Genomic DNA, 21596 nt, shown 5'->3' with positions numbered 1-21596 from the left:
AGATTGTTACGTGATTACCATGCAGCCAGTCTGAACAGAGTGAAGTCATTGTACTGTGCCAAATACTGCTCGTGTAGGAGGGTGCGGCCCACCGGGTAATTCCCCTCTTCACCCGAGGGCCAGTCCGAGTCTGTCAACAGCACAAATCCTTCCCACATGCGCCTGTAATTATGGCAGACCCGCTGATGATACCACCCTGCTGAGGAGAGGACACACAGAGGCATCACAGCGTGGTCACAAACCTTTCTTTGGCTCCACACAAAGCTGTATACATTCATTCTTTTCCTGAAATCTGTTCCCGTTGCCTTGACATCCGCCATAAAGGAAAGAGTCACAGATCCTCCGCTCCTTGTCATAATACCACATGAAGATCAAGGCCATACATGACCCCTTGTCCATGGGAAGGTCACACACGGCATCTAGGGAGGAGAAGCAGGGGTTAATAATAGTGGTGTCACCCCCTGACACCTGAGCACCATCAACACAGTCCAAGATACTGGCCCCTAGATACCCTCATGCCATGAGCGTTGGATCCAAAAAAGACCAGTCACAGTCAGGACACCACACCACAGAGGTGACGGCATTCAGCAGATCAAAAGTTAAGACCCCCAGTGATGTCATCACCAGGGGGCAGGGCTGACAACCTCTCACATGTATATAGGCAGATGGTCAGAAGTAATAGATGAGGGGCCAGTGCTGGAGTATTAGGGGTCAGGGTCATTAGGGGTCATTATACCAGTGGTGTCATCACCAGGGGTGGTGCTGACAACCTCTCGCACATGTAGACAGGCTGGTTGTCAGTACAGGGGCAAGGCTGAAAATCTCTCACCCATACTACACTGATGGCGGCTGTGTATGAATAGTGGAGTATGTTGGGGAAATATTCATCTGTTACTCCATGTTGGGGGCTCTCAGGTGGGGGCTCTCGGGTGTGGACTCTCAGGTGGGGATTCTCAGGTGGGGGCTCTCAGCTGGGGGCGCTCAGATGTGGGCTCTCACGTGGGGGTTCTCAGGTGTGGGCTCTCAGGTGTTGGCTCTCATTCCCACAGTGCATTGCACTCTTCTGCTACAGACGGGCACTATAGAGGTCAGGCAGACTGGTGTTTATGGACCCTTCTCCACAGACTCTATAGCAGATTTGGGGTCTGCCTCCATGGTATATACAGCTCACCTCCGGTGGGGTACAGGCTGCTGTATGCTCGAGCGCAGCTGCGTAGGCAATCCTTCTCAGAGCTGAAGGTAATTACTCCATCGGATTGGACCTTTTGTCGGACGATTTTGCAGGAGTCTTGAGAATACTGATATACCCAGTTAACTTCTGTCCCACTGGGGTCTTCCACCACCGAACCCACACAAGCATGCTCTGTAGGAATAGAAAAATGAAAAGGTTATGCCAGAGCAGGGGAGATACTGAGGGACCACCAGAGCATGGGCGGTACTGAGGTGCTATCAGAGCAGGGAAGGATACCAAGGGGTCACCAGTGTAGAGGAAGGTACTGAGGGGTCACCAGAGCAGGAGAGGTACTGAGGTGCTATGAGAGATGGGGAGGTACTGAGGGACCACCAGAGCAGGGGAGGTACTGAGGTGCTATCAGAGCGGGGGAGGATACCAAGATGCCATCAGAGCAAGGAAGAATACCAAGGGGTCACCAGTGTAGAGGAAGTTACTGAGGGGCCACCAGAGCAGGGGAGGTACTGAAGGAACACCAGAGCAGGGGAGGTACTGAAGGAACACCAGAGCAGGGGAGGTACTAAGGGACCACCAGAGCAGGGGAGGTACTGAGGTGCTATCAGAGCAGGGGAGGTACTGAGGTGCTATCAGAGCGAAGGAAGATACCAAGACGCCATCAGAGCACGGGAGAATACCAAGGGATCACCAGTGTAGAGGAAGTTACTGAGGGGCCACCAGAGCAGGGGAGGTACTGAGGGACCACCAGAGCAAGGGAGGTACTGAGGCGCTATCAGAGCAGAAGAGGATACCAAGACACCATCAGAGTATGGGAGGATAAAAAAGGGGTCACCAGTGTAGAGGAAGGTACTCAGGTGCCACCAGAGCAGATGAGGCTAATGAAGGACCACCAGAGCACGGGAGATACTGAAGAACCACTAGAGAAGGGGAGGCACTGAGTTGCCAACAGAGCAGGGGAGGATACTTATTGGCCATCTCAGAAGGGGGGTACTGCGGGACCACCAGATCAGGGGAGGATACAAGAGGCAACCAGATCAAGGGAAGAAAACCAAGGGGCCACCATTGCAGGGAATGATACTGAGAGGCTACCAGAACAGGGGAGGATGCTGAGAGGCCACAAGAGCAGGGGAGGTTACTTAGGGGGTGACCAGAACAGGGGAGGCTAATGGGGGGTCACCAGAGCAGGGTAGGAAACCAAAGGACCACCAGAGAAAGGGAGGATACCGAGATACCATCAAAGGAGTAAAGGATACCGAGGGGTCACCATAGTAGGGGAAGATACTGAGGGGCTATAAGAGCAGAGGAGGATACCAAGGCATCACCAGAGCATGAGAGGATACTGAGGGGCCACCAGTGTAGAGGATGGTACTGAGGGGCCAGTAGAGCAGGGGAGGCTAGTGCGGAGCCACCAGTGCATGGGAATATGCAGAGGGGCCATCAGAGCAGTGGAGGATACTGATGCGCCAGTAGAGCAAGGGAAGATATCAAAGAACCACCAGAGCAGGGGAGGTACCGAAGGGCCATCAGAGCATGGGAGGATACCAAGAGGCCACCATAGCAGAGGAGGATATTGAGGCGTGAAGAAAATGGGAAAATCCAGCAACGGCAAAAGTCATAAAACTTCACATTTATTAGTAGATTTAAAAGATGAAAAGGACAAATTAAAAAATACATAACGGTCGATGCGTTTCGAGCTAAACTAGTTCTTAATCATGAAAACTAGCATACAGGAACAATGAAAATATATAGCATAAGAAATAGGTGTGGAATAGTCAATCACAAATGTGCTTAATTATTAACCCCATGTGTACACAGGATTAAAGAAAGGAAACGGAGGGGAGGGGGAAAAAAGAGTGTGAAGACTCAAAGAACATGTTTCACAAAGATGAGCAATATCCTGTAAAAAAATATCTACATATAATGTACCAGAAATAAATCAAATACTAGTAATACATAGCTGCCCATTTTCCCACGACCACCTTGCCAATGGATTGCAGCACAGGAAGGCCGCTGCTCGTATTTTTCTTTCCTACCTGCGCTGCTGTCCCTCACACAGGAGAGGGGCCATAAACATGCCCCATGACAGGAAATGGGGTACAAATTACTGGTTTGCTGGTCTCGGGAAGTTTGGTAACCCTAGTAAGGGCCACCATTCCTCATCGGCTTATTCCTGACAAGAGGGTGGGCGTCTGCTGTATCCATGGCGACGCTAAGGACTACCCTGTGGCCCAAGTGATTATGAACATGCACTGTGCCACCAAGTCTAATGAGATTTTGAAAAACCGGGGGTGCATTCGTTAGACCAAAAGGCATGACGAGATTTAAAAAAATTTTATGAATGATATTTTATCTGATTTGTATTGGGAGATTTATTGTGGTGTATTTGGATGATACTCAAATTTTCTCACCTGACCTGAAATCACATTGTAAACTCTCTTTTTTGTTTTCCTGACCTCGGCTCGTGAATTGGATTTCATCTCTGACTTCCCCTTGTTGTACTGCGCAATCTCCTGGAAATGACCTCGGATTGTTTGACCTCCCTTTACTTATCCTGTAAGTACTGTAGTACACATTTTTGCTATCTATTTGTAGTCCTTCTCTCCACTTCTGGGACTAATATTTTCTATAGTGACTCACGTCACTTTACGATTGACACTGGATGGAGAAACTATCATGCTTAAGTAGAAGATTAATCAAGGAAAGTGAACACAGATGATTGCAGCACAGAACCAGCACAACCAAAACAGACTGACAGCCCCTACACAAAGTAACATATCAGACAGGAACAGAGAGGAGAATGTGACAGTAACTCCAGCGTAATCAACTGAACCAGATTTTTGAACAACGGTTAATATGACGTGAGTCACTATAGAAAATATTAGTCCCAGAAGTGGAGAAAAGGACTGCAAAATATAGCAAAAATGTGTACTACTTACAGAATAAGCAAAGGGAGGTCAAACAATCCAAGGTCAGGTCCAGGAAATGGCACAGTACAACAAGGGAAAGTCAGAGACTAAATCCAATTCATGAGTTGAGGTCAGGAAAACCAGAAAGACGAGACAGTTTACAGGGAGCAGGCACAAGAGAAGTCAGGTAACAATGAAAGAGTCTAAGTCCAGGAAGGGAATATTGTCAGGCTGGGTCAGGCACAGAGATCAGAGGGATCAGTCTTACTCTTGCTGCTGCCTTTACTTATTCTGTAAGTAGTACACATTTTTGCTATCTGTTAGTAGTCCTTCTCTCCACTTCTAGGACTAATATTTTCTATAGTGAATCACGTCACAACATCTAGTTGTCCGGACAACAGCCAGGTTGCTCCCAAAGAAACCTCATCGCAGGCTGCAGATGACAGGTTTCCATTTTGTGTACTTGTTAGTGATGAAGATGAGGCAGCAACCACTAAGGCCAAGGTCCCTGAGCTGGAGGTGTCCATGGGAAACTCAGGGACCTAACTCTTAAAGGAGCATTAGAAAATGTAACTGTGTTAAATGGCGTGCCTCAGGAGCCGGGGGCCAACAGTCGATTTCCTCATTTTGCTGTGATTGGGGATCTGCCTTATAGAGTAACCAAGCCAAGGAGTGAGGTAATGGTACCGTTGCCCATCATCGAGGTGCCATTCGAGCAAATAGCAATGGACCTGATGGGACACTTGGTGATGTCCGCAAGAGGACATCAATACATATTGGTGGTCCTAGTTTATGCTACTCGGTACCCAGAGGCAGTACCCTTGAGAAATGCTTCTGTCAAGTAACATAGCAAGGCCGAAAAAATACATTTGTCCATCCAGTTCAGCCTATATTCCATCAGAATACATTATAGATGTACGTCCTTCTAAAGAACCTAATAACTGTAAGATACAATATTGTTCTGCTCCAGGAAGACATCCAGGCCTCTCTTGAACCCCTCGACTGAGGTCGCCATCACCACCTCCTCAGGCAAGGAATTCCAGATTCTCACTGCCCTAACAGTAAAGAATCCTCTTCTATGTTGGTGGAGAAACCTTCTCTCCTCCAGATGCAGAGAATGCCCCCTTGTGACCATCACCTTCCTTGGTATAAACAGATCCTCAGCGAGATATTTGTATTGTCCCCTTATATACTTATACATGGTTATTAGATCGCCCCTCAGTCGTCTTTTTTCTAGACTAAATAATCCTAATTTCGCTAATCTATCTGGGTATTGTAGTTCTCCCATCTTATTAATTTTCATATCTCAATCTGGGAAGCCCATAGAAGAACAACACAATTACCATTTTTCTCAGCACGAAAGTGGCGTTCATTTAAATCCAAACATGACTTGGTTATGTGTCTCGGGTAAGCAGTAATACGTTTCTCAATTCCTGCTGGTACGGGACATTAGAAAAACACTGCGTGTCGCTCAGGTACAGACTGGGGCTGAAATTCAGCCCTGGCATTTGAAATCACACAGGTCCATGTTATCTCCATCTCCAAGCACCAGATGGGATATATCACTAATATTACCCTGGATAGTGGGAAAACAAGATTTACTACAAGACCAATATGTCTGATGATACCCGTGGCCTACTGGGGTAAGTGACGGAGTCAGCGACTTTGTGCTCCGTCACAACTCTTAACAGTATGGGTGTCCTTATAACACATATTTTGTTAACAATGCAGCAGCAAGGCAGCCCACAACCAGACTGGCCCTTCTGGCATTTGCCAGAATTGCCAAATGGCCAGTCCGGCCCTGGTGTCGCTCTACCCTGGCACATCCCAAATATGTAACTTTCACACCTATCTTCCTACCTGGGGTCAAATTATTCCCTCTTTTGAATAACTCACGCACACAACAGAACGCACATGGCTGGAAACAAAAGAACTGGTTTTCTGCTAACCCCCGCATTCTTGAGGGAGGGGGAATAGTCACACACTGGAGTTTCACATTACAGCAGTATTGTCAGCAGGGAGAAGTAGCTGGGAGGAAGGGGGTCTAAAGCCCACAGCGTGTGTCTGTACCCAGACCTAATGGATGTAGCAGAGCTCAGTGTGCGTGATAATAGAGAATCAAATACATCATATTCCTGACAGTTACATAGATGATATCTTCACTGTATGGACCAGTGATGTTACGTAGTTATATTGATGATATCATCTTCAGTATGGACCAGTAATGTTACAGAGGATGTTACATAAGAGCAGTCCACCTGCAGATACCGATACTCTCTGTACAGTAAGAGATGTCTGCCTGCAGATGGCCAATATCCTCTGTACAGTAAGAGATGTCCACCTGCAGATACCAATATCCTCTGTACAGTAAGAGATGTCCACCTGCGGATACCAATATCCTCTGTACAGTAAGAGATGTCCACCTGCGGATACCAATATCCTCTGTACAGTAAGAGATGTCCACCTGCAGATACCAATATCCTCTGTACAGTGAGAGATGTCCACCTGCAGATACCAATATCCTCTGTACAGTAAGAGATGTCCACCTGCAGATACCAATATCCTCTGTACAGTAAGAGATGTCCACCTGCGGATACCAATATCCTCTGTACAGTAAGAGATGTCCACCTGCGGATACCAATATCCTCTGTACAGTAAGAGATGTCCACCTGCGGATACCAATATCCTCTGTACAGTAAGAGATGTCCACCTGCAGATACCAATATCCTCTGTACGGTAAGAGATGTCCACCTGCAGATACCAATATCCTCTGTACAGTAAGAGATGTCCACCTGCAGATACCGATATCCTCTGTACGGTAAGAGATGTCCACCTGCAGATACCAATATCCTCTGTACGGTAAGAGATGTCCACCTGCAGATACCAATATCCTCTGTACAGTAAGAGATGTCCACCTGCAGATATCAATATCCTCTGTACAGTAAGAGATGTCCACCTGCAGATACCAATATCCTCTGTACAGTAAGAGATGTCCACTGTTGTGAATTCTGTGGCTGAATTCACTCCTGTGGTCACAAGTGGTATTGCAGCCTCTGGGCTTCCTCCCTCAGGTGTTTTGGTGAGCTCGTTGGCTGCCTTGCTATTTAACTCCACCTGAGTCTGTCTTCCTTGCTCCTTGTCAATGTTCCAGTGTTGGATCTGAGCTACTGCATCTTTCCTGTGGCCTGCTGCTCTGCTAGATAAGTGCTACTTTGTTTTTGTTTCCGTTTTTTCTGTCTAGCTGTGCTATTCTCTTTTGCTGGAAGCTCTGAGACGCAAAGGGTGCACCGCCGTGCCGTTAGTTCGGCACGGTGGGTCTTTTTGCCCCCCTTTGCGTGGTTTTGCTTAAGGGTTTTTTGTAGACTGCATAGTTCTCTTTGCTATCCTCGCTCTGTCTAGAATATCGGGCCTCACTTTGCTGAATCTATTTCATTCCTACGTTTTGTCTTTTCATCTTGCTAACAGTCATTATATGTGGGGGGCTGCCTATTCCTTTGGGGTATTTCTCTGAGGCAAGTCAGGCTTGTATTTCTATCTTCAGGCTAGTCAGCTCCTCAGGCAGTGCCGAGTTGCATAGGTAGTGTTAGGCGCAATCCACTGCTGCTTTTAGTTGTGTGAGGATAGGTTCAGGTATTGCAGTCTGCAGAGTTTCCACGTCTCAGAGCTTGTTCTATTGTTTTTGGGTTATTGCCATATCACTGTATGTGCGCTGATTACTGCACACTGTGTTGCCTGATAGCACAGCATAACAGTACAAGGAGCCGCACCAATGATTCTCAATAGAGGGAAAAAAGAAGTCCTGACATCATTTTTTTTTTTTTTCCTCAGCTCTGTCTTCAGTCTTTTTTTTCCCCTAGACATTAGAGTGCTTCAGGACACAGCTGTGGACATGGATATTCAGGCTCTGTGCTCCTCAATGGATAATCTCGTTATAAATGTACAAAAGATTCAAGATACAATTGATCAGAAATCTATGGTAGAACCAAGAATTCCTATTCCTGATTTGTTTTTTGGTGATAGAACTAAGTTTCTTAATTTCAAAAATAATTGTAAGCTATTTCTGGCCTTGAAACCTCATTCTTCTGGTAATCCTATTCAACAGGTTTTGATTATTATTTCTTTTTTGCGCGGCGACCCACAGGACTGGGCGTTTTCTCTTGCGCCAGGAGACCCTGCATTGAGTAATGTTGATGCGTTTTTCCAGGCGCTTGGATTGCTTTACGATGAGCCTAATTCAGTGGATCAGGCTGAGAAAAATTTGCTGGCTTTATGCCAGGGTCAGGATGATGTAGAAGTATATTGTCAGAAATTTAGGAAGTGGTCAGTACTCACTCTGTGGAATGAATCTGCACTGGCGGCTTGGTTCAGAAAGGGTCTCTCTGAAGCTCTTAAGGATGTAATGGTGGGATTTCCTATGCCTGCTGGTTTGAATGAGTCTATGTCCTTGGCCATTCAGATCGGTCGTCGCTTGCGCGAGCGTAAATCTGTGCACCATCTGGCGGTATTGTCTGAGAGTAAACCTGAGCCTATGCAGTGCGACAGGACTATGACTAAAGTTGAACGGCAAGAACACAGACGTCTGAACAGGCTGTGTTTCTATTGTGGTGATTCTACTCATGCTATTTCTAATTGTCCTAAACACACTAGGCGGTTCGATAGCTCTGCCGTTATTGGTACTGTACAGTCCAAATTCCTTTTGTCCATTACCTTAATGTGCTCTTTGTCATCGTATTCTGTCATGGCGTTTGTGGATTCAGGCGCTGCCCTGAATCTGATGGATTTGGATTATGCTAAACGTTGTGGATTTTTCTTGGAGCCTTTGCGGTGTCCTATTCCGTTGAGAGGAATTGATGCTACACCTTTGGCCAAGAATAAGCCTCAGTACTGGGCCCAGCTGACCATGTGCATGGCTCCTGCACATCAGGAAGTTATTCGCTTTCTGGTACTGCATAATCTGCATGATGTGGTCGTGTTGGGGTTGCCATGGCTACAAACCCATAATCCAGTATTGGATTGGAACTCTATGTCGGTAACCAGCTGGGGTTGTCAGGGAGTACATGGTGATGTTCCATTTTTGTCTATTTCGTCATCCATTCCTTCTGACATCCCAGAGTTCTTGTCGGACTTTCAGGATGTATTTGAAGAGTCCAAGTCTGATGCCCTACCTCCGCATAGGAATTGTGATTGTGCTATCGATTTGATTCCTGGTAGTAAATTCCCTAAGGGTCGTTTATTTAATTTGTCCGTACCTGAACACACCGCTATGCGCAGTTATGTGAAGGAGTCCCTGGAGAAGGGACATATTCGCCCATCGTCGTCTCCATTGGGAGCAGGGTTCTTTTTTGTAGCCAAGAAGGATGGTTCGCTAAGACCGTGTATTGATTACCGCCTTCTTAATAAGATCACTGTTAAGTTTCAGTATCCCTTGCCATTGATATCTGACTTGTTTGCTCGGATTAAGGGGGCTAGTTGGTTTACTAAGATTGATCTTCGTGGTGCGTATAATCTGGTGAGAATCAGGCAGGGAGATGAATGGAAAACGGCATTTAATACGCCCGAGGGTCATTTTGAGTATCTGGTGATGCCGTTCGGACTTGCCAATGCTCCATCTGTTTTTCAGTCTTTTATGCATGACATTTTCCGTGAGTATCTGGATAAATTCCTGATTGTTTACTTGGATGACATTTTGATCTTCTCTGATGATTGGGAGTCTCATGTGAAGCAAGTCAGAATGGTTTTCCAGGTACTGCGTGCTAATTCCTTGTTCGTGAAGGGATCAAAGTGTCTCTTCGGTGTGCAGAAAGTTTCATTTTTGGGGTTCATCTTTTCCCCTTCTACTATCGAGATGGATCCGGTTAAGGTCCAGGCCATCCAGGATTGGACTCAGCCGACATCTCTGAAAAGTCTGCAGAAATTCCTGGGCTTTGCTAATTTTTATCGTCGCTTCATCTGTAATTTTTCTAGCATTGCCAGACCATTGACCGATTTGACCAAGAAGGGTGCTGATTTGGTTAATTGGTCTTCTGCTGCCGTGGAAGCTTTTCAGGAGTTGAAGCGTCGTTTTTGCTGTGCCCCTGTGTTGTGTCAACCAGATGTTTCTCTTCCGTTCCAGGTCGAGGTTGATGCTTCTGAGATTGGATCAGGGGTGGTTTTGTCGCAGAGAGGTTCTGGTTGCTCAGTGTTGAAACCATGTGCTTTCTTTTCCAGGAAATTTTCTGCTGCTGAGCGTAATTATGATGTGGGCAACCGAGAGTTGCTGGCCATGAAGTGGGCATTCGAGGAGTGGCGTCATTGGCTTGAGGGAGCTAAGCATCGCGTGGTGGTATTGACTGATCATAAGAATCTTACTTATCTCGAGTCTGCCAAGCGCTTGAATCCTAGACAGGCCCGTTGGTCGTTATTTTTTGCTCGTTTTGATTTTGTGATTTCGTACCTTCCGGGCTCTAAAAATGTGAAGGCGGATGCTCTGTCTAGGAGTTTTGTGCCCGACTCTCCGGGGTTATCTGAGCCGGCGAGTATCCTCAAGGAAGGAGTCATTGTGTCTGCCATCTCTCCTGATTTGCGGAGAGTGTTGCAGAAATTTCAGGCTAATAAACCTGATCGTTGTCCGGCCGAGAAACTGTTCGTCCCTGATAGGTGGACTAGTAAAGTTATCTCTGAACTTCATTGTTCGGTGCTGGCTGGTCATCCAGGAATCTTTGGTACCAGAGAGTTAGTGGCTAGATCCTTCTGGTGGCCATCTCTGTCACGGGATGTGCGTGCTTTTGTGCAGTCCTGTGAGATTTGTGCTAGGGCTAAGCCCTGCTGTTCACGTGCCAGTGGGTTGCTTTTGCCCTTGCCAGTCCCGAAGAGGCCTTGGACACATATTTCGATGGATTTCATTTCTGACCTTCCCGTTTCTCAAAAGATGTCAGTCATTTGGGTGGTCTGTGATCGCTTTTCTAAAATGGTCCATCTGGTGCCCTTGGTTAAATTGCCTTCCTCCTCTGATTTGGTGCCTTTGTTCTTCCAGCATGTGGTTCGTTTGCATGGCATTCCTGAGAATATTGTTTCTGACAGAGGTTCCCAGTTTGTCTCGAGGTTCTGGCGAGCCTTTTGTGGTAGGATGGGCATTGACCTATCTTTCTCCTCGGCCTTCCATCCTCAGACTAATGGCCAGACCGAACGAACCAATCAGACCTTGGAAACATATCTGAGATGTTTTGTTTCTGCTGACCAGGATGATTGGGTGTCATTTTTGCCGTTGGCTGAGTTCGCCCTAAATAATCGGGCCAGCTCGGCTACCTTGGTCTCTCCATTTTTCTGCAATTCTGGGTTCCATCCTCGTTTCTCTTCAGGACAGCTTGAGTCTTCGGACTGTCCTGGTGTGAATTCTGTGGTGGACAGGTTGCAGCAGATCTGGACTCAGGTAGTGGACAATTTGACCTTGTCCCAGGAGAAGGCTCAGCTTTTCGCTAATCGTAGACGCCGTGTGGGTCCCCGACTTCGTGTTGGGGATCTGGTTTGGTTATCTTCTCGTCATATTCCTATGAAGGTTTCCTCTCCTAAATTTAAACCTCGTTTTATTGGTCCGTATAGGATTTCTGAGATTCTCAATCCGGTGTCTTTTCGTCTGACCCTCCCAGACTCCTTTTCCATACATAATGTATTCCATAGGTCGTTGTTGAGAAGATACGTGGCACCTATGGTTCCATCTGTGGAGCCTCCTGCCCCTGTTTTGGTGGAGGGGGAATTGGAGTATATTGTGGAGAAAATTTTGGATTCTCGTGTCTCTAGACGGAAACTCCAGTATCTGGTCAAATGGAAGGGTTATGCTCAGGAGGATAATTCCTGGGTTTTTGCCTCTGATGTCCATGCCCCAGATCTTGTTCGTGCCTTTCATGTGGCTCATCCTGGTCGGCCTGGGGGTTCTGGTGAGGGTTCAGTGACCCCTCCTCAAGGGGGGGGTACTGTTGTGAATTCTGTGGCTGAATTCACTCCTGTGGTCACAAGTGGTATTGCAGCCCCTGGGCTTCCTCCCTCAGGTGTTTTGGTGAGCTCGTTGGCTGCCTTGCTATTTAACTCCACCTGAGTCTGTCTTCCTTGCTCTTTGTCAATGTTCCAGTGTTGGATCTGAGCTACTGCATCTTTCCTGTGGCCTGCTGCTCTGCTAGATAAGTGCTACTTTGTTTTTGTTTCCGTTTTTTCTGTCTAGCTGTGCTATTCTCTTTTGCTGGAAGCTCTGAGACGCAAAGGGTGCACCGCCGTGCCGTTAGTTCGGCACGGTGGGTCTTTTTGCCCCCCTTTGCGTGGTTTTGCTTAAGGGTTTTTTGTAGACTGCATAGTTCTCTTTGCTATCCTCGCTCTGTCTAGAATATCGGGCCTCACTTTGCTGAATCTATTTCATTACTACGTTTTGTCTTTTCATCTTGCTAACAGTCATTATATGTGGGGGGCTGCCTATTCCTTTGGGGTATTTCTCTGAGGCAAGTCAGGCTTGTATTTCTATCTTCAGGCTAGTCAGCTCCTCAGGCAGTGCCGAGTTGCATAGGTAGTGTTAGGCGCAATCCACTGCTGCTTTTAGTTGTGTGAGGATAGGTTCAGGTACTGCAGTCTACAGAGATTCCACGTCTCAGAGCTTGTTCTATTGTTTTTGGGTTATTGCCATATCACTGTATGTGCGCTGATTACTGCACACTGTGTTGCCTGATAGCACAGCATAACAGTCCACCTGCAGATACCAATATCCTCTGTACAGTAAGAGATGTCCACCTGCAGATACCAATATCCTCTGTACGGTAAGAGATGTCCACCTGCAGATACCAATATCCTCTGTACAGTAAGAGATGTCCACCTGCAGATATCAATATCCTCTGTACGGTAAGAGATCTCCACCTGCAGATACCAATATCCTCTGTACGGTAAGAGATGTTCACCTGCAGATACCAATATCCTCTGTACAGTAAGAGATGTCCACCTGCAGATACCAATATCCTCTGTACGGTAAGAGATGTCCACCTGCAGATACCAATATCCTCTGTACAGTAAGAGATGTCCACCTGCAGATACCAATATCATCTGTACAGTAAGAGATGTCCACCTGCAGATACCAATATCCTCTGTACGGTAAGAGATGTCCACCCGCAGATACCAATATCCTCTGTACAGTAAGAGATGTCCACCCGCAGATACCAATATCATCTGTACAGTAAGAGATGTCCACCTGCAGATACCGATATCCTCTGTACGGTAAGAGATGTCCACCTGCAGATATCAATATCCTCTGTACAGTAAGAGATGTCCACCTGCGGATACCAATATCCTCTGTACAGTAAGAGATGTCCACCTGCAGATACCAATATCCTCTGTACAGTAAGAGATGTCCACCTGCAGATACCAATATCCTCTGTACAGTAAGAGATGTCCACCTGCAGATACCAATATCCTCTGTACGGTAAGAGATGTCCACCTGCAGATACCAATATCCTCTGTACAGTAAGAGATGTTCACCTGCAGATACCAATATCCTCTTTACAGTAAGAGATGTCCACCTGCAGATACCAATATCATCTGTACAGTAAGAGATGTCCACCTGCGGATACCAATATCATCTGTACAGTAAGAGATGTCCACCTGCGGATACCAATATCATCTGTACAGTAAGAGATGTCCACCTGCGGATACCAATATCCTCTGTACGGTAAGAGATGTCCACCTGCGGATACCAATATCCTCTGTACGGTAAGAGATGTCCACCTGCAGATACCAATATCCTCTGTACAGTAAGAGATGTCCACCTGCAGATACCAATATCCTCTGTACGGTAAGAGATGTCCACCTGCAGATACCAATATCCTCTTTACAGTAAGAGATGTCCACCTGCAGATACCAATATCCTCTGTACAGTAAGAGATGTTCACCTGCAGATACCAATATCATCTGTACAGTAAGAGATGTCCACCTGCGGATACCAATATCCTCTGTACGGTAAGAGATGTCCACCTGCGGATACCAATATCATCTGTACAGTAAGAGATGTCCACCTGCGGATACCAATATCATCTGTACAGTAAGAGATGTCCACCTGCGGATACCAATATCCTCTGTACGGTAAGAGATGTCCACCTGCGGATACCAATATCATCTGTACAGTAAGAGATGTCCACCTGCGGATACCAATATCATCTGTACAGTAAGAGATGTCCACCTGCGGATACCAATATCATCTGTACAGTAAGAGATGTCCACCTGCGGATACCAATATCCTCTGTACAGTAAGAGATGTCCACCTGCAGATACCAATATCCTCTGTACAGTAAGAGATGTCCACCTGCAGATACCAATATCCTCTGTACAGTAAGAGGTGTCCACCTGCAGATATCAATATCCTCTGTACAGTAAGAGATGTCCACCTGCAGATACCAATATCCTCTGTACAGTAAGAGATGTCCACCTGCAGATACCGATATCCTCTTTACAGTAAGAGATGTCCACCTGCAGATACCAATATCCTCTGTACAGTAAGAGATGTCCACCTGCAGATACCGATATCCTCTTTACAGTAAGAGATGTCCACCCGCAGATACCAATATCCTCTTTACAGTAAGAGATGTCCACCTGCAGATACCAATATCCTCTGTACAGTAAGAGATGTCCACCTGCAGATACCGATATCCTCTTTACAGTAAGAGATGTTCACCTGCGGATACCAATATCCTCTGTACAGTAAGAGATGTCCACCTGCAGATACCAATATCCTCTGTACAGTAAGAGATGTCCACCTGCAGATACCAATATCCTCTTTACGGTAAGAGATGTCCACCCGCAGATACCAATATCCTCTGTACGGTAAGAGATGTCCACCTGCAGATACCAATATCCTCTGTACGGTAAGAGATGTCCACCTGCAGATACCAATATCCTCTGTACAGTAAGAGATTTCCACCTGCAGATACAAATATCATCTGTACAGTAAGAGATGTCCACCTGCGGATACCAATATCCTCTGTACAGTAAGAGATGTCCACCTGCGGATATCAATATCCTCTGTACGGTAAGAGATGTCCACCTGCAGATACCAATATCCTCTGTACGGTAAGAGATGTTCACCCGCAGATACCAATATCCTCTGTACGGTAAGAGATGTCCACCTGCAGATACCAATATCCTCTGTACGGTAAGAGATGTCCACCTGCAGATACCGATATCCTCTGTACGGTAAGAGATGTCCACCTGCAGATACCAATATCCTCTTTACAGTAAGAGATGTCCACCCGCAGATACCGATATCCTCTGTACAGTAAGAGATGTTCACCTGCAGATACCAATATCCTCTGTACGGTAAGAGATGTCCACCTGCAGATACCAATATCCTCTGTACGGTAAGAGATGTCCACCTGCAGATACCAATATCCTCTGTATGGTAAGAGATGTCCACCTGCAGATACCAATATCCTCTGTACGGTAAGAGATTTCCACCTGCAGATACCAATATCATCTGTACAGTAAGAGATGTCCACCTGCGGATACCAATATCCTCTGTACAGTAAGAGATGTCCACCTGCGGATACCAATATCCTCTGTACAGTAAGAGATGTCCACCTGCGGATATCAATATCCTCTGTACAGTAAGAGATGTCCACCTGCAGATACCAATTTCCTCTGTACGGTAAGAGATTTCCACCTGCAGATACCAATATCCTCTGTACAGTAAGAGATGTTCACCCGCGGATACCAATATCCTCTGTACGGTAAGAGATGTCCACCTGCAGATACCAATATCCTCTGTACAGTAAGAAATGTCCACCTGCGGATACCAATATCCTCTGTACAGTAAGAGATGTCCACCTGCGGATACCAATATCCTCTGTACAGTAAGAGATGTCCACCTGCAGATACCAATATCCTCTGTACGGTAAGAGATTTCCACCTGCAGATACCAATATCCTCTGTACAGTAAGAGATGTCCACCTGCAGATACCAATATCCTCTGTACAGTTAGTGCAGCACAATTGTACATATTGAATCACATGATGGAGGCATCTAGGTTATGGCTGAGAACTCGATCTAATGAGATGGATGGTTAATACGATGGAGATATTCCCAGCTGTCTGTGGCATTATTGAGGCTGATTTTACCTTCTTGAGGTCATCGCCATCAGTTGTTCTGCTTTTTCTTATTAGTGCTTGTTGAGCTTGATGAACACAGGACTTCATTTAAACTAAATGCTAAATGGAAGGAGCAGAACAGGCCCCACTGATCATCCTCATATGATGGATGGCATGAGCCAGTATAGTGAACTGCTATGGACCGCAACAAATGATGAAGTGGAGCTCATGGTGGCACATGGTTTCTTTGTATGTCCAGCATTTGGCCAAAATGACCAGTTAGTGGACTGGAAATGTGTATATAGACAAATCTGGAATGCCTCATGATCATGTTATGGAAAACTCCTCTGACATGTATCTACTGTATGCTCTCCTCTGTTCAGTAGAAAGCTTTTCTGCTTGAAGTTCACAACGTTACTGTCTAGAGGTGTCTCAGATACACCATGATTTTACGTTTCAGCTGAAGTGCATTTTTTGCAATAACTTTACATAAAGTGCAGCAAAATTATAACATTTTTACATCAATTTTCCAAAGTTCCAGTTTTATTGGTGCAGTTGTGTTGTGAATAAAAAAAAATAAAATGCACCGTGACGCTGCTGCATTGTACCATATGAACCCAAGTAAAATGTTGAATAGCATGGGGGTCCACCTCCTATTTCTTCAGTTCAGGTGTTTCATCCACAGTCACAAATGTGTTCTTAGAACTTTGATGTCAAATTCTGAGGTATGTAGTGTGTAAAAATCACATAATCTTCTACATCACTTGCTTAGTGTTCCAAAATGTGCCAGGATGTGACATCAGCACAAGATATTAGCAATGTCACAAGACTAACATCAGCCTGCACAATGCCAGGTGTCAGCTGGAGTGGTGTAAAGCAAGTCAGGGTGCACTCTAGGGTAGAAACATTCAGGGAACCTCTCCAAATCTGGTGCTGTGATGATGGATAAATCTGGGTTTGGCAAGTGGCTCGAGTGCACAGAGCTTGATGTAAATTTGGCAGGGAAATAATGTTCTGAAGCTGTTTTCTCAGGCAATCATGTTTACATTAGACAGTAGTTTTCAGGCCCAGTTGCCATTGATCTCTTGGTGGTAGGACTCATTTGGGTAAACGTTAAGATATAACGGAAGTTTTCTTTAATGATTGGAATTTGTTGACAAGTCCCAAGTCCACGGTAATAATGCGTCTCCTTCCGGCCAAGTCCTAGATACCAGGTGAGTCATAGATACTGGCGGAGTCATAGATACCAGGTGACTCATAGATGATAACACTCAGATAAGATGCAGAACTTCCCAAACAAGAGACAGGAAGAAGCTCCTGTGTAAAATGGGCCCGAAACCTTCTGATTATTAGCTACGACCTAAGTACATGACTGCTGTGAATATTCTGCAAGTATAACTGACATCTCCCTCCATGGCCAACAGCCTCCAGACATGGGTGGCACTAGTTACATAAACTGAAAAACTTAGGACACAGATTATAGAGGGAATCAGGTAATCAAGGGATCAGAGCTTAGAAGTGGTCCTCACATAAGGGGCCAATAAGAAGCAAAGAGGATGAGTTGGATAATGTCAGAGGCCTCTTACCTTCTGCTCTCGTGACTCCAGTCAGGAGAAGTCCCAGGAATATCCACATGGATCCCATCATCTTCGAAGTAGAGGTCCTTCACCAGGGATGGTAATGGGGTATACAACCACCCAACCAAAGCTAACAAAGTCTATATCAAGGATGGCAATGGGGTCGACAGCCACCTAACCGCAGTTAACAAATTCTATATCCGGAGAAGAAGACTCCGTCTCATGCGTCTCTGAGAGCTGAATGATCTTTGGATCTTGTGTGTGTAGCAGATAATGTGTTCTTCCTGATAACAGCACTAGCCAATAGCTGAAGATTTATGAGGCCAATTCCAAAGAGAACACTGAGGAGAAGTGATCCCCAACGTCAGCACAAAGGAGGGATCTGTAGAACTGGAAATGCCGAGACGCCATTATCTCTGGGCGCACCACCATATTATGATATTATGATACATTATAGTGTTTTGTTTATTATAGATTTTGTCACATCATTATATTAAGTTGCATCCATCCTGCATATTGCATTGTGTTGTGATGTTCTGTATTGTATTATGTGTGACTTTGGCATCGCTGTAATGAGGAGAAGATGTGGTGCTCGTCTACGGCATCCAGCATGTGTGGTGTGGAAATGGCTTTTTCATTATAAAAGTCATGGTTCGGGGTCTGGAACCTGGAGTGGGGTCAGGCACCTGAGTCTACGCTCTATCACTGAGTGTAAAGCAGCTAAGAATACCATGTACAGGACATGGAGTGATTTTTAGGTAAACCATGTGACCATTAACCATCCATTTTGGCCACATTTTTGTTGCTCCATGTGGTTTTCCTGCCAGTGACACTTTTGATCTTCCATCTCTGCAGCCATTGTGATCACATTATGTGGTGCTGAGGATAATATTAACCCCTTCACTACATGGATCACCAGTAATGGTGACATTAACCCCTTCATTTCCCTAGACCAGAGATGATTATATAAACCCATTTTCATTAAAAGGTTGGGCTAGTAGAGTCAGCTCATTATCATTAGGGGGTGGAGTCAGAAGAGTTATTGTATTATAATAGAGGGCGGGGTCAGCTATCTTCTCATCATTAAGGGGTGGGGTCAACAGAGTCATCTCATTATCATGAGAGGGTGTAGTCAGAAGAATCAAATCATTATCATTAGAAAGCGAGGTCAGCAGAGTCATCTCTTTATCATTAGAACGTGAGTATCAGGACCTATCAGGCGAACACTCACCAGGAGCCTGAGCGGTCCCAACTGCGGGAGGTCAGAGTCACAGATGCCCCAGGACGGATGGCGGCTCCCACACTGTCCAAGAACTGAGGGCAGCGACCGCGGTGCAGGCAGAGCAGCCAGGAGAGTGAGTAGAATGCAGGAACAGGACCTGCGATCATGTGACCGCAGGTCACAAGGGAAGGGGCAGGGCCTAGCGCAAAGCTGCCGGAGGAGACAGTGGACCATACAGCAAATACCAGAGGTTGGAGGGGAACGGTAACCATGAGAAAACAGGGAAGGGCACAAGGGAAGAATAGCCAAAGCATGCCAGGGTCAGGGAAGCCGGGTCATACAAGGAAGTACTGAATCTGAAGACAAGTAGAAAAGCCCTAGGACACAGCCGAAGTCAGAAACCAGAGAAGCAGATGAGGTACAGAATCAGTAGGCAAAATCACAATGGGGAACAAACCAGGTCAAAACCAAACATACAGAAGAGGACTCAGGCTCAATGGCACAGGTACACGGGGATCGACGTCCTCCGCCGAGGGCAAAAGTCAACCGACAACGCCTAGATCCACAAAGAGGCTATAAAAAGCCTCACTGAAACCAAAGGGAGGCTCCCAAGATTAACCCCAGCAGCTCCAGACCTAAGCATCCCAGGCAAACCATGACAGTACCCCCCTCTCAATGGGGGGCCACCGGACCCCCAGTCTTCTCAGGATGCCTAGCATGAAAGGCTCGAACCAGTCGGTTTCCGTGCACCAAATGAAAAGGCACCCAACACCAATCCTCCGGCCCGTAACTCTTCCAATGCACTAAGAACTGCAATGATCTGCGGACCATGCAGGACTCCACAATGTGTCCCACCTCATACTCTGTGTCCATCCACCAGCTTCGGGGAAGGAACGGATCCCAGCTCTTCCACCAGAAAACCTAAGGGTTTCAACAGAGACCTATGGAACACATCATGAAGCTTCAACGAGGCCAAGAGTCGCAAACAATAGGCCACAGGATTAATCACTTCAATAACCTTATAAGGACCGATAAACTTTGGAGCCAACTTGGACGATGGTACCCTGAGGCTGATGTTCCAAGTGGATAGCCACACCTTGTCACCGAGCTGTAACACCTGACCAGTGATTCTTTTCCTATCTGCAAAAAATGTATACTTCTCCTGAGCCCTGGAGATATTACGCCGGACCTCCGACCACATATTACTGAGCCTACTGAGGAACCCCTTTGCCCCAGGACACTCCGAAATGAGGGTTAAACCCATAATTGATCAGAAATGGAAATGTCCACGTGGATTGATTAATTCCATTGTTAAATGCAAATTCCGCTAAGGGCAAAGCATCACACCAGTCGTCCTGCAAAACAGAAGTTAAACACCAAAGGATCTGTTCAAGGGATTGATTGGTACGCTCAGTTTGGCCTTTACTTTCAGGATGATATGCGGAAGAGAAAGACAGGGAGATACCCAACTTCTTACAAAGTGCCCCCCCAGAATTTAGCCACAAATTGCACCCCCGTCAGACACCACATTCAACGGCACACCATGCAATCGTACGACATGTTGAATAAAACATTTGGCAAGGTTTCCGCCGAGGGTAAGGCTGTCAAAGGTATAAAATGAGCCTGTTTGGAAAACCTGTCCACCACAACCCACTCGACATTATTACCCCGGGAAGGAGGGAGATGGATAAATGAGTCCATGGCCTCTCTGGGACTGGCAAACTCACCAATCGCCCAGCTGGTCGGCTATGATAGCTCTTGAAACAGGCACAGACCCCACAGGCAGAAACATTTTTCCTTGTATCAGAACACATAGACGGCCACCATAAAACCTGTGCCACTGTTTCACGGGTGGCCAAAATACCCGGATGAGCACTCAGCTTAGACTCATGAAATTTCCGCAGGAGCCTAGACCGAAACTGCTCAGGAACAAATAATTTATCTTCCGGTTTGTATGTTGAAGCAAAGGACTGGGCTTCCACAATCTCCTGCTCCAGCTCAGATGAGAAACCTTCCACTACTACACCAGGATGAAGAATGGAGGACAGCGGTTCGGGGGTGGACACCGGCTTATAACTATGTGACAAGCCATCCGATTTAACATTTTTGGACCCTGGATGAAACGTGATAGAGAATTGGAATTGTGAAAAAAGGGACCAACGGGCTTGCCTGGGAGTTAGCCTTTTAGCGGATTCGATATACACTAAATTCTTATGATCAGTGATCACAGTGATGGGATGAGCCGCCCCCTCCAAAAAAATGCCGACATTCTTCAAATGCCAACTTAACCGCAAGAAGTTCCCTATTCAGCCAAAGAGAACTTCCTGGAAAAGAAGGCACATGGCTTAAGATTGGTTAACGTGGCAGGACCCTGAGACAACACTGCTCCCAACCCACCTCCGAGGCGTCTACCTCAACAACAAATGGCTTAGACAGGTTGGGTTTCAGCAAAATTGGGGCAGACATGAAACACTTCTTTAAGATCAAAAAGGACTCTTTAGCCAACAGAGACCAATTTTTGACCTCCGCCCCTTTACTTGTGAGATCTGTGAGGGGCTTAACTGCCTGTGAAAACCCCTTGATGAATTTACAGTAATAATTAGCGAATCACAAGAA

At 46.2% G+C, this 21596-nt stretch overlaps 1 protein-coding gene across 1 annotated transcript in view; it reads right to left on the bottom strand.

Moving 5' to 3' along the window:
- LOC138658041 (BPTI/Kunitz domain-containing protein-like) overlaps positions 1-18001 on the bottom strand; it is a 39541-nt gene extending 21540 nt beyond the window's left edge. Inside the window, exons 1-3 of the mRNA XM_069745617.1 lie at positions 17768-18001; positions 1172-1363; positions 243-419 (exon numbers count right to left, since the gene is read on the bottom strand). Of these exons, the coding sequence (XP_069601718.1) occupies positions 243-419; positions 1172-1363; positions 17768-17828 (430 nt within the window). The 5' untranslated portion in view covers positions 17829-18001. The remainder of the gene's footprint in view (positions 1-242; positions 420-1171; positions 1364-17767) is intronic.
- Positions 18002-21596: the final 3595 nt, after the last annotated feature.

Source organism: Ranitomeya imitator, chromosome 1, assembly GCF_032444005.1.
Source record: "Ranitomeya imitator isolate aRanImi1 chromosome 1, aRanImi1.pri, whole genome shotgun sequence".
NCBI classification, from domain to species: Eukaryota; Metazoa; Chordata; class Amphibia; order Anura; family Dendrobatidae; genus Ranitomeya; species Ranitomeya imitator.
This window is presented reverse-complemented; position numbering and strand designations above follow the sequence as displayed.